The 12,645-nt window shown below is 46.4% G+C and overlaps 1 protein-coding gene across 4 annotated transcripts in view; it reads right to left on the minus strand.

Moving 5' to 3' along the window:
* The window catches only part of SPTBN1 (spectrin beta, non-erythrocytic 1), a 185,345-nt gene that overhangs the window by 58,089 nt on the left and 114,611 nt on the right, over window positions 1-12,645 (minus strand). For 3 of the 4 annotated variants that reach the window (XM_040993465.1, XM_040993466.1, XM_040993468.1), the window contains one exon: window positions 6,864-7,015. In XM_040993465.1, coding sequence (XP_040849399.1) covers window positions 6,864-7,015 — 152 coding nt within the window. Of the gene's footprint in view, window positions 1-6,863; window positions 7,016-9,759; window positions 9,884-12,645 lie in introns of those variants that run through there. The other variant, XM_040993467.1, reaches the window with a different exon arrangement.

The following is a 12,645-nucleotide window of genomic DNA, read 5'->3' on the forward strand; positions in this document are numbered from 1 at the left end:
CTCCAAAGCTCACGATCTCTACGATATATCAAGAACCAGAAAGCATGGCAAACTTCTTCCACATGACAGGAGTAGGAGGTTCTCATCTGGCAGTTTCTCTCTCTTTCTGTGCGCTTTCCTCTGAAGAGCTATTTTTGTATCACTAACTTTCAGGTTCTCAAAAGGAAGAGATAACAATGGAAAGCCAAACACAATGGCATGGTGGGGATGGGGGATGTATCTCAGTAATAAACATGTTCTGAAGCTTCCCCCATGAGTGGTGCATTCCACAAGGAAGGGGGTGTTGCTGGTCTTGCCTCCCTTAAACCATCCTCAGATTCCTAGGATGACAGGGTTCCGTTCCCACGGTAACGTGTGCACTTCTGTCCTGTGTGGCTACTGATGGGACAGTCGGAAATGCCATTCATGCGGAGACAAAGCTCCATGAGACTGCCGGAACCTGGAGCCCAGGGGCTTTTGTGGAGTGGAAGGCAGCACCCATGCAGGAAATGCCCATTTTTATAGATCCTCTATGGAGTCATCTGCTAAAGTTTCGCTTTCCTTCTCCTTGCACTATATTCTCTTATCTTCCTTCTTCTGTCCTTCCTTCCTCTTCTTTTTCTTGCAGTTTTCCCTGATTGCCCTCCCCAAGGTCCTTTTCTAGACTCAAATCTTTATCAATCATAGCTCTATCCCAAAGCCATATTCTCTCTGATTCCAGAAGAGGAGAGAGAATTACAGGGCTCAACAACCACCTCTAGCACCTGAAAACATGGTCCTCATTGCTCGCTCAAGTGGTTCAGTCTAACTCTGGCCTCTGAGGAGCAATGCAGCCTGGGCGCAGCTCCCCTGCAGGCCAAAGCCCTTGGAAGAGCAGGCCAGAGCTGCAAGGTTTCTTCCAGGCCCTAGGCTCTGCTCCAGCTGCCTACCCAGCTTGGAGATGGTGTCAGGATTGGCAGGACTATGGGGCAAACATAGTGGCAGGATTTTGGTTACAGTCACTGATTTTATCTTTGTTTTAATTCTAGGTAGGTAAATTTTGGTTAGTTTTGGGGGGGTCAAGAGCCATTTGGGTATTTATACCATCATTATATTTATACCATTATTATGTTTTTTAAAAATCAGCCTGCTTTAGGATTTATTGAATTTCAGGTGCCACCTGCATTTGTCTTGAGAAGCAAGATGAAATGGCTTCATAGTCCCTCTATGGCCCCTGGGTTGCAGGTGCCCACCCATCAGACAGGAGAGGAAGACACACGGAGGGTTTTTGCAGGGCCTTCTGGGAGCTGCCTGGAGACCTAGGCCGCCCTATAATCTCCATTCCCTCTTTCTCCATGGTATCCAAAGCAACCCTGATACCAGCTAGAGAGATGACTCCAAGGGTTGTGATGTTCAAAGAAGTTAACCTGCCCCACACCTACACGATTGGCAATATCACTCCCCACGCCGCCGCGGACTTACAAACAAAAAATAGCAACCAGCTTTGGCACACAGATGCAACAGACACTAGCTTACTCTTTTGTCTTTCAATCAGGAAGAAATTTTCACAACACACATTCAAACATGAGTAGGATAGGATTCCAAGTCTCTTCTAATACAGAATATAGCCAACCTCATTTCACACTAGCCTCCCAAGCTCCTCCCCACACTCCCAACTATAAACTTTCTGAAAGAGAGTCAGCAATTCTTGTCCATCTGAAAGAGAGTTAAACAAGGAACACAGCATGGTGTTCCAATGGATCCAGTCTGTCTCCTCCCTGGCTGGGATGGAGACCACTCCTAAGGAGCATTCTTCCCTACAGCAAACAGGGATCACAACAGGAATAGAAGGACCCAACAGATGACAGGGTGGGGTGCACTAGAGTCCGCCACACCCCGTTAGACCATGTCCTAGTAACCCTGACCTTGGGCAGGTCACTGCTAACTGCTTCTTCATTCTGTGATAAAGGGACTGCAAACTGCCCTGGCTGTTAGTCTGCCAAAGCCAAACGAGAGCATGCAAGACACTGTGTGGGAAACATGAAAAGTAACACATATTGAGGTGGCTGCATTGCTCTTTCTAAAAACCAATTTCACGTCAGTCAAGAAACCCGCCCCGCACCACCTGCCCAGAAGTCCAATCCTAAATGTCCCCTTTGTGGAGTCCAAGGTGATGCTGATGCCTGCTGTTTTGCTCATAGCCGATGCTCAGCCCCAGCCTCAGCTGGCTCTCTATGGCCGAAACACTCCTCCTGGACTAGCTACCCAGGTTTCTGGAAGGGTTCATTTCCTCTGCTTGAGGCTTTGAGGCCAGTCACCTGACCCTTTACCAGGCACTGCCTGGGACTGTTATTTCATTCTGCATCTTTGAGCCACTGGACTTGCTTGGATTTACCAAGGGAGTGAAATCTTCTGTGGCTGAACCTGTACATTCTCCCACACAACCAACAGGGAAACACCAACAAGGTTCTGTGGCCAGTCCACAAAATCCTGTTTCAACAAGCACATGCTTGTACGGGTCTTTCTTTAGAAAGGTTTTATGAAAGAAACAAAACAAAAACTTCTCTCAGAGCAGTTCAATGTGGGATTTAAGGCTTAACCAGTCTCAATAGTAAATCCATCTTCTCCACCTAGCTCAGCCTGTTTTGGACTTAACGCCTCCCCTGCCCTTCCCCCACATCGCCTCTCAGAGGATGCCTTCCCTTGTTACAGATTGATAAACAGAGTAACAAGACAGAATACCAGAAAACAGAAGGCAAGCAAAGCCCAATGGTAACTGTGACTGGGAATGGGAGAGGCTAAGCAAAGGCAGAGGGACGTGGAAATCCTCGCTCTGTCCCTGTCTGCATTTGTCTCACTCAAAATCATCCTTCTCTGCAGAGGCCCAGCAGGGAAGTGGCAGGTGCAGGTATGCGCCTATCCTGGGTCATCTCCTGTGGGCATGATTTCAAAGTGCAGGCCTGAGGACACTCTCCTGCCAAATGCCAGGGCTACTGGGGGGTTGGAGGGTGGGGGGCAAACTGTGACCCCCTCAAGTCACATCCCAGTCTGGACAGGAACTTCAGGCCCAGTCAGAAACTGTGCTCACACTTTCACTTGCCATTCAGGTACTGAAGTACAGCGTGTGTGTGTGAGAGAGAGTGAGAGAAGATTTATTCATTTTATTAGAAAGGCAGGTTTACAGAGAGAAGGAGAGACAGAGAATGATCTTCCATCCTCTGGTTCACTCCCCAAGTTGCCTCAATAACCAGAGCTGAGCCGACCCAAAGCCGGAGCCAAGAGCTTTTTCCAGGTCTCCCACTGGGTACAGGGTTCCAAGGCTTTTGGCCATTCTTGATTGTTTTCCCAGGCCACAAGCAGGGAACTGGATGGGAAGTGGAGCAGCTATGACATAAAGGTTCACCTATATGGGATCCAAGCACATGTAAGGCAAGGATTTAGCCACTGAGCCATCACACCAAGCAAGATGGGTTTATATTTTTTCATGGAGGTTAACTATTGAAATATCAAAACCACCTGAGCAAGAACCTCAGCGCATACCCTACATCCAGGATCTGGGGAGGGTGGGAAATCGGGTGGGCCTTCTCCCTTAACACCCCCCTTTAAACATGAAGGAAATAATATGGAAAAATAATAGTCTTACTCACTTTCCTGTAGCCCTTGAACCTTTTTACCCTAATTAACTATGTAAAGATTGTCAAAATATTTTAAAAAATTAAAATAAAAAAAACTAGACCTGTAAGAAGATTCATAGTCCACAGTGACTTCAGGGCAAGCTATTTGAAAGAAATGGTTTTCTTGTTTATTTGCTTTTTATAAAGGTTTACTTACTTTCTTTAGAGGGCAGAGTGTCAGGCAAAGAGACAGGAAAGAGAGAGAGTGTGTGTATGTCTTTCATTTCATGGTTTACCACCACCACCTTCCCACAGCCCAGAGCCAGGAGTTTCATCCATGTCTCCTCAAGTACTTGAGCCATCTTCTGCTGCTTTTCTGGGTACATTAGCAGGGAGTTAGTCTGGAACTGTGCAGCAGCCAGGATTTGAACCAGCACCTATACAGGATGCTAGCAATACAGCTGGCAGCTCAACCAGCTATTCTATAGTGCCAGCCCCCAATTCTGCTTTCTTCTCTATGTAGTTTGTTAGATTCCTGGCTCGGCTCCATCATGATCCCACTGCTCCATGAACTGGCACAAGTGAGACAGAAAGTGGCATAGCTATCTCTAATAGACATCGTGCCTGGGCCAGCACCAGAGGTGGTGGGGGGGGTTTCTACCTTCAACATTCTCCAGAGGGTCAAAGTAAAGTTTCTTCACAGCCCAAATGCTTACTTCTAACCTGACTGAATCTAACTACCAATATTTGGGGTAGGGTAGAATTCTATGAATATCTAAATAATTGTTTCTCTGACTATTCACTTAAAAAAAAAAAGCCCAAGTTTTCTCCTCTGTGTAGGAACTGGCTTTAAGAGACTATTAGTGAAGTAAATTTGGATAATCTGATCCCTCAAACGTTTATCTACTGCCTACAGCCAAACTGGTGATTTAAGGGCTAGGACTGCCAATTCTGGCCTGCCTGAGATGCAGCCCCAGATGGAGCGTAGTTTGTCCTAGGCAGGGTTTTGGGTCACCAGTGCAGAAAAGCCAGTGCTAGCTGAATGTTATCTGATGACACACTTAGCTGTGGACATGACTTCACCTAAGCCTGGAAGCTCATTAGTTTTGGAATCTGAATGTACAAGGATCCTCTGGGGCAGGCATGCGCGGAAAAGGTCACCTACGGGGAGTGTCTCCGACATGAGGCCTTGATAGTCCCTGCAGCCGATGACACAGGGTGATTTGTGCCCTTTTCAGAGAGTTTCACGAAGCAACAAGACCACAAGGCCAAAGAGGCAGAAAGTCTGCGGCTTAAAGGAGCAAGAGCTTTAGCTCATTCTGTGGTGTCTTTGTTTTGGGGACTAGATTAACTGGACTGCTGGATCTCTAACCCTAACTGGCTCTGGGGATGGGGTAATAAAAAAGAAATTGAAGTGCCTGGAGGTTTACAAAGTGCTTTCTGACACTGACTGTCTGTCTCAGAGATTGGAGATGTGGCTATTTCACCACCTCCCTCCTCCCTCTGTTCTCCTGATCTCTGGGTCACTTCCCAAACCTCCGTCTCCCCATCCCCTCCCCCCAAAATTCACTCTTCCCGTAAATAAAGAGGGAAGTGAGAGGTATCCACGTACAACTAAGACTTATGCTGCTTGCTTTTCACTCCCTCCTAACACCTCTGTTACCGTGTTCAGAACAATGGCTGCAGCCCCGATCCCACTTATGGGGACATTCTTTAGGACACACTCTTCCTGGTATAACAGAATTATAGTTGTCAAAGGTGAATATTTAGCTCCCCACAGCCCAGAAGACTGGACCCTACTGAACCAAAACCAATGTTCACACTGCTTTCTATCCATATGACCTTCAACAATTTTTTTAAAAGCTACTTTCAAGACACCAAAAAAAAAAATTAATAATTACACTAAGATAAATGTTAAGGAAAAAGAAAAACAGCATTGAGAAGTGGGGCAAAGCAAGGATGGCAAAAATGATAAAGCTTCACACATCATAATAATTGTAGCCTAAGTTTAACTTAAACAAGGCTCACTTCAAAACCTAATCAAGGGCTGCCCTCCTGTTTGCTCTCTGCACCCTGACCCATTGCTCCCATCCCCACACCACACACCGACCACTTTCTTACAGCTACCATGGTTTGAGTAGGGGCCCTCTCAATGTGTCTGCCTGACCAAGAAACCTGAACAAAAGATAAGGCAAGCTCAGGGAACAAAGAGTACGGGTAGAACTCTCCATCTCTCATGGGTACGTCCTGTGACAGAAAAGTCCAGCCCCATTTATGCCACACTGGAAGAGACCCTTGTGACTGTGGGCTAAGAAGAGGGCAGGTGCAACCCTGACCCCTCTGCTGTGGTAACTGGTGAGCGAGTTGGTCTGCAGAAAGATCCACTGAGGCTGTCAAGTTACAGGGTGGAGATCAAGTTAAAAATATGGCTTTCTGGCAGCCTGGGCAACCAGCAAGCAGCATCATATTTTCCTGGTGATGTCACCACAGATGTGGGGCTCTATCCCTGGGCGTCAGCCTTTGGCTTGGCCCCAGCGCCACCTATGGAAACGCCAAGTGTTCAGTAGAATAGAGCATCTTGTTTTGAAACCAAGGCGAGACGAAACCTGTTGGGTCAGTCCCCGTGACTGGATTAAGCTTCTGTGGTTTAAGGTGCATAAACAGAAGTCACATCAGAAGGCCGCAGTAGCTCTGGGATACAATTTTCCCCCCTGAGCTGACAGCTTCCCTGCCTGGAAAGGCAGAGTGGATTCATCAGGAGCTCTGTTCCCAAGGAAACAAGCAAACACAAGCCTCTGCCTCCACTCCCAAAATGAAAGGCTTCCAGGGAAGAAAAGAAAAAAAAAAATGTCAGAGACCACTGAAGTCAATTCTGGCCACCCTAAGATGGAGGCTCAGATTTTCCAGAGGACCAGTAAGATATAATTTTAGAAATCATTCCATGATCTGGTGTGGGCTGCAGACGCATCTGGGAGCCAGCGCCTGAGCCTGGCTTTTTCAATCTCCTGCACTGTATAACGGGGACATCAGAAAGGATCTTTCTGACCAAAGGCAGGAACCTCACAAAAGGCCAGAAAGAGGCCATTTTGTTAAAGAATGCCTCAGGACTCAGAGGTGACATTGGAGAAATCCCCAAAGCATTCATCTTACTTATCAAGATTCTCCTTTTCAAAAGTTATTAATCATTAATTCCAGAACTAAATAGGAGACAAGCTCATGCATCATTCCTAAAAAAAAAAATTAAAATTTCCCTAACCACGGTACAAGGCCCTTGACAACGTTCCCACTTACCAGCCTCTCTCCAGAGAGGACTTCCAGCAGCTTGATGAGCATCCGTCCATCCCGAAGGTCAGTGTACAGATCTGTGATGCGGCAGGACACTCGGGCCAGGTGGGAGTTGACCCACTTGGTGAAGGTCTTCTTCTGCACGGCCTCACGCTCATCTGCAAGCAGAGGAGAGCTCGCTTTACCACCAACCACACAGCACAGGTGGCAGCAGGCGTGTGCCAGCAGACTCCACGGACAGAAGGAAGCAAAACTAGACTCCAGTGAAACCTCTCCTTAGCACCTCTTAACCACAGTCATTCTCCTAAAGACTATAGGAATCCTGCGATCCCCTAGGCCTACTGCCAGCACAGACTCCCACCGCTTCCTTTTCTCCTCCTATGCCTGCTAAGAGTCAGCAGGAAGCAAAAGATCCTAACTGAGTCCCCTGCAATCCTGCCCAATAGCTACAGTGTCTGGTGAAGTTTCTAAATATATGTAACAGCTCTTCCTTTTTCAAAAAGTGATTCCAGGAGAAGTGCAGAATCTATGAAAGGGCATGCTGCACAAGAGCTCAGGAGGTGGCAGGGAACTGCTTCCTTCACGCAGCAAGGCTTAGATACAACATCTGACAAGACAAATTCACTTAGACCTTGGTTTGCAGCGACTGCTTCACCTGCTCTGACACATGTCACTGCCGACAGGAGAGAACACAGCCAGCAACACGGTCCAGTGCTGGAGTGCTGGGCATCAGCGGGGCAGACCAAGATCTGGCCCCAGGACACTGTACTCGGTGTCTTCTTTTGTAAACTTACTACACAACTATTAGCACCCATCTTGGACCATTTAATGAAAAGGTAACTGCTGGTTTATGATCTGAAGTGTGATGTGATAGTGGAACATTACAAGTGATCCAGGAAACAATACCATGTTTTTCAAGTCTCAGGGATCAAGTTCTGTTGCATTCAAAGTATTAAACTCTGGATACACGCTTCTCTCTAGAACTGAACCTTGAGATGTCATAAAAAAAAAAAAAACTTCCAAATTCCTTTCTCTATAAAATATTCTAATTGTCGGCAGCAGAAAATCTTGAGTGAATATTCAGAGAATGTGCTTAATACCAACCTACTCACACTACCCTGCAGAGCAAGTCTTCTATGAACTACAATACCTGCCCCTTGCCACACCAGAACCCAAGACTTACTCCTTCCAGTGCAAACCCAAACCAATAAAATAACTGATACACATACAAAGAACAGACAGTCAACCAGCTCCAAGATACAGAAGGCCCTCATCTTAGGAAGTTTCAATGTAACATTTTTTTTTAACTTTATGATGGTGCAAAGTGATATACATTCAGCAGACACCATGCTTCAAATTGTGATCCTTCCCAGGCCAGTGACAAGCAGCATGGTACTCTTGATGCTGGGAAGCAGCAGTAAGCCATGGCTTCTAGCAGCCACGTGATCACAAAGGTAAACAGCCCAGACTCAACTGTGCTAAGCTATGTTACATGGTAAATTAAATGCATGCCATGCAGTTATCAACTTACAAAAAATCAGCTTATGACGGGCTTAGCAGGATGGAACTCCATTATAAGCTGAAGAGCATCTGTATTTCCAAACCATTGGGTGTCACCTAAAATGTCACCCCTGCTGATGAGGGATATGTCTGGTGGCCTGGCAGTCCTGGGTTCCCAGGCCAGAGGGACAACAATCAGCCCGGTGTGCTGGGCTGGCTTCGCAGAGATCTCCAGCAACCCCACCACACAAAGGGAGCAAGGCAGAGATGGCAGTGGATGAGCTTTTCCTAATGCCAACCTGGCAAGCAAGCCAGCTGGGACACCTGCCAAGACACCCAGCCACCTGCTGTCGTCAGCAGTGGCAGCTCCTCACTATCCAGCCTTCCCCTGAAGGAGCAGCCCATCCAGATGGAGAGAGGGCCTTTCCCCAGGGACAATGGCCAGCCACAAACAAAGGACCAGAAAGGGCAGGACTGGGGGAACAAGAAAGGGGTGGGGAGGAACAGTTGCTGACTGCGATAGGAGCTACGTAGGCTACGTGGGAAGACCCCACAGATTATTACCCACACAATCATACCCGTGATGGTGACACGAAGAGCATAAGTTTTGGCCCTAGACTGGCGGCTTTAAGAAAAGCAGGTTCAAAGTGGAGCATATTGAATTTTGGCCAGGCACCCATCACAGATGGTCTCTGTTGAGGCACATAACCCCCTGGAGTTGTTTAAATCACAATATCCTTCATGTGCCATAGTTGTCTTTAATGAAGCTCCTGGTGGGCATCCTGGGTTATTGTTAACAAGGGCTTTGGGACTCCAAGTCACCACCACACTCCGCCTATCAGGGCAGCAAGATCAGAAAGAAAATCTGCCTGGATGGAACTAATCCTAAATAAACAAGCCCAAAACGTGTTCTTTGGCCAGTCATGCTCACTCCTTCGAGAGAAGCTCCTGCCTGGTTCAGGGAACACCTCTGGGTTCTTTCAGGTTCTGAATAGACAGATTCCTTCATGAGAAAAGCCCAAGGCCTTGCCTCAGATAGTGGGACACATCCTACCCACAGCGCCCTGTTCCAAACAGCGGCAGCCCCATCCCAGCCTTCTCTGCCTCAAGAGGCAAACACTGAGAACCCAATTGATAAACAAAACACACGACTTCCCAGAGTGCCTGGGTAGCAGAAACTCAAATTAGAAGGGAGCTAAGAAAAGAGGAAGAAAAGTTATCATTTAAAAACAAACAATAAAAGTGAAAAGCAAACAAATGAAATAAAACCACCTCTCTTCCTGTCCCCTTACTGCATTTTTCTCACAAGAGCAGGCTCCAGGTAACCTAAGAGTGCTAGGAAAAAAAAAAGAAAAAAGAAAAAAACCAAAAAGCTTGTAAGGCTGAAGTTCTTTGGACTCACATCAACACAATGGAAAAGGCCTGGAAGATTCCATCTGGGGACTAGAGCAGAACCAACAACCTTGTAGGACACAGAGGAGCAGGAAACGGACAGAGCAGAAACACAAAGCCCACCTGGTTCCTGTGTCTCCTACGCCTGGTGGACAGTAAACACTTCTGAGACAGGAAGGGGGTGGGGGGAATCTGCCAGGGGCCCAAATGAGGACCAGGCCATGCGTCCTTGGGGATTCCATCCTTTGTTCCACCCTTCCCGGGAAGGGATGATGACATCACTCCTGCATTCCCCACCCTGCCAGGCCAGGGGAAGCAGGGTGGGGAGGGGAGATAGGCAGATGCCTGAGGGAGAGTGGGAGGCCCTTGGCACAGACAGTGGAAGACAGTTCTGAGGAGCATGGCCAAGCACAAGCAGCGGTCACTGGGTGCAAGCTGTGAGAGGGGGTGCTGGGAGCAATAGAGGAGGTGGGTCCACCCCCACGCTTCCAGTGATAGGCAACCATGGTGATATGAAGACATGGCCCTAGCCAGCGCCACACTGACCTGGCCACAGGGAAAGGATGTCCTCCACCAGTGAGTTTGTCCCCAAGGACATCCGGCAGTGTCCACAGACATTTTTGATGGTCATCTTGGGAAAGGGGTGGCATTAATAGCATCTGATGAACAGAGGCCCCACAAGACAAAGTACCATTTGTGCCAAGGTTGGGAAACTGTTATACAACTTGGACGGGCATTCCACTGCAATCCCCACAGGGACACAGAACAGGCGTGATCCTGGTTCAGCATTCTTCGCTCATAACCAAAGCTTTTTGATTCTCAGAGCTGCGTGCTCTAGTTCTCTGGCTGTAGAAGTTCTCCTCTTCAGACTCATGTATTCCACAATGGGCCCACTGTGGGGCAGAGCAGTACCCCACAGTGGCAGGAGCACGGGGCAAGGCCCAGTCTGGGTCAGTGTGAACACCATGAGCCTAAGTCAAGTTGCAGGATAGGAAATGACTGTGAATACAAGGGTACTGCATTACGGACCGCACAGTACAGCACCTTTCTGCAATGGTCTCTGCGCAGAGTGCTAACCCTAACCACATTAACCAAATGCCCAACATTCACGGCTGATGGGAAGGGAGGGAGACCAGGAACAAGGCAAGGTTTGAAGCCAAGGAACATCTTTTGATGCAAAATAAGTGACATGAAATGGGAACTCTCCAAAGGCCCAATTCATTATTCCCTTAAAGAACAAGTTTGTACTCAGATGAAGAGAACAAATATTCCTTTTGTTTTCAAGGAGCCTAGGCTGTGGGTGTGGCCAGGGAATATTCACTATCAGCTTTTGTACTGAGATAAGGGCCTACCATAAATAAGAGAGGCAATCCTGAATATTTTTTTTGTGTAGTCAAACAGTTAAAGCTAGTCTTGGGTTCAAACTAGAAAAGGTGTTACAAAAAGAAAAACAGAATAACAGAAGAGATGAGTGCTCAGAGAATTGGAAGTAAAACCTGCCGTATGACCCAACTATCCCGCTCTTAGGAATATACCCAAAAGAAATTAAAACTACATATGAGAAGGGGATCTGCAGTCCTATATTTACAGCAGCATAAGCTACAATAGCAAAGACATGGAAACAACCCAGATGCCCATCCAAAGAGGAGTGGCTAAAAAGAAACTGTGGTACATATACTACATGGAATATTACTCAGCCATTCAAAAGAATGAAATTATACAATTTGCAACTAGATGGTTCCAGCTAGAGACCATTATGCTCAGTGAAATAAGTCAATCACAAAAAGAGAAATACCCTATGTTCTCTCTAATATAAGGAATCCATTATGCAAATTGGACTATACGGTGGTAGAGTAATGGATACTACTGGGAAGTGAAAGACACAGTGCAACATGCATCTCTGCTTTCAAACAAAAGATAGACTCCCAACAAAAGTGTTGGACACATTTAGACAATGGGATGATGAACTGTCTGTCATTGTCTGTACCAGCAATGTCGGGGCACAATTAAATAGCAGACTGATAGATTTGTAACTCCTTATGAAGAGTTGTGACATTATGGGAAAAATCAATCAGGGGGGTTGAAAATGGGGGAAGGGGAATCCCAGACTATACAAAATTGTACAATAAATTTCAAAAATAAAAATTAAAAAAAACAAAAACAGAAGAGATGAAGCCATCATATCATGAACATATTCCTGTAATTGATTGCTTAAATAGATAATTCCATGAACTGGCCAACTGATTAATCAGAAATTCAAAGCATTTAACCAGTTTCAATACTATATACAGTATTCCATGTCTTCCAGATTCGATTTCTTGTCCTCCATTAGAAGTCTAGCTGGGGAACCAACATAGTTTAAAACTATCAACAAAATATTATTTAAAAAAAAAAAAAACAGGATCAGGCGCCAAGTAACTCATTTTGAAAATGAATTTTTGTGTGTTTGGAAGAAAAAAATTCACAACAATTAGGATGATTTCAGGCCCACTCACCATCAATGACTGAAATCTCTCCAGGAGCACCTCTCTCCCCATTCTAAGTCAACCTGAAACACCCGTGCCACAGTATCTTCCCCAAACAGTGGTTTTGCAAAGATTGCACCGCTGTACCAAAACCTTCAACAGCCCCAGCCAATCTTCCACGGCTGGCATTCCTGAGTCCCAAGCAGCTCTTCTGCGGTGCGAACTGCATCTGGGAGCTTCCCTGATACTCTGTCTTTGCGCTCTGACCTAGCAGGCCTGTCTTAGGCTTAGCACACTCACCTTTGCTTACACCACTCTTCCTACCTGCACTTACTTTTCTCTTACCCTTCCTTTAAGACTCAGGCTATGGTCAGCTTTTCTTTTTGATTTATTTCTAAAAAAAAAAAAAAATTTTTTTTTGAGAGAGAAGG

Source organism: Ochotona curzoniae, unplaced genomic scaffold, assembly GCF_017591425.1.
Source record: "Ochotona curzoniae isolate NIBS_2020 unplaced genomic scaffold, NIBS_Ocur_1.0 contig_883, whole genome shotgun sequence".
Taxonomy (NCBI): Eukaryota; Metazoa; Chordata; class Mammalia; order Lagomorpha; family Ochotonidae; genus Ochotona; species Ochotona curzoniae.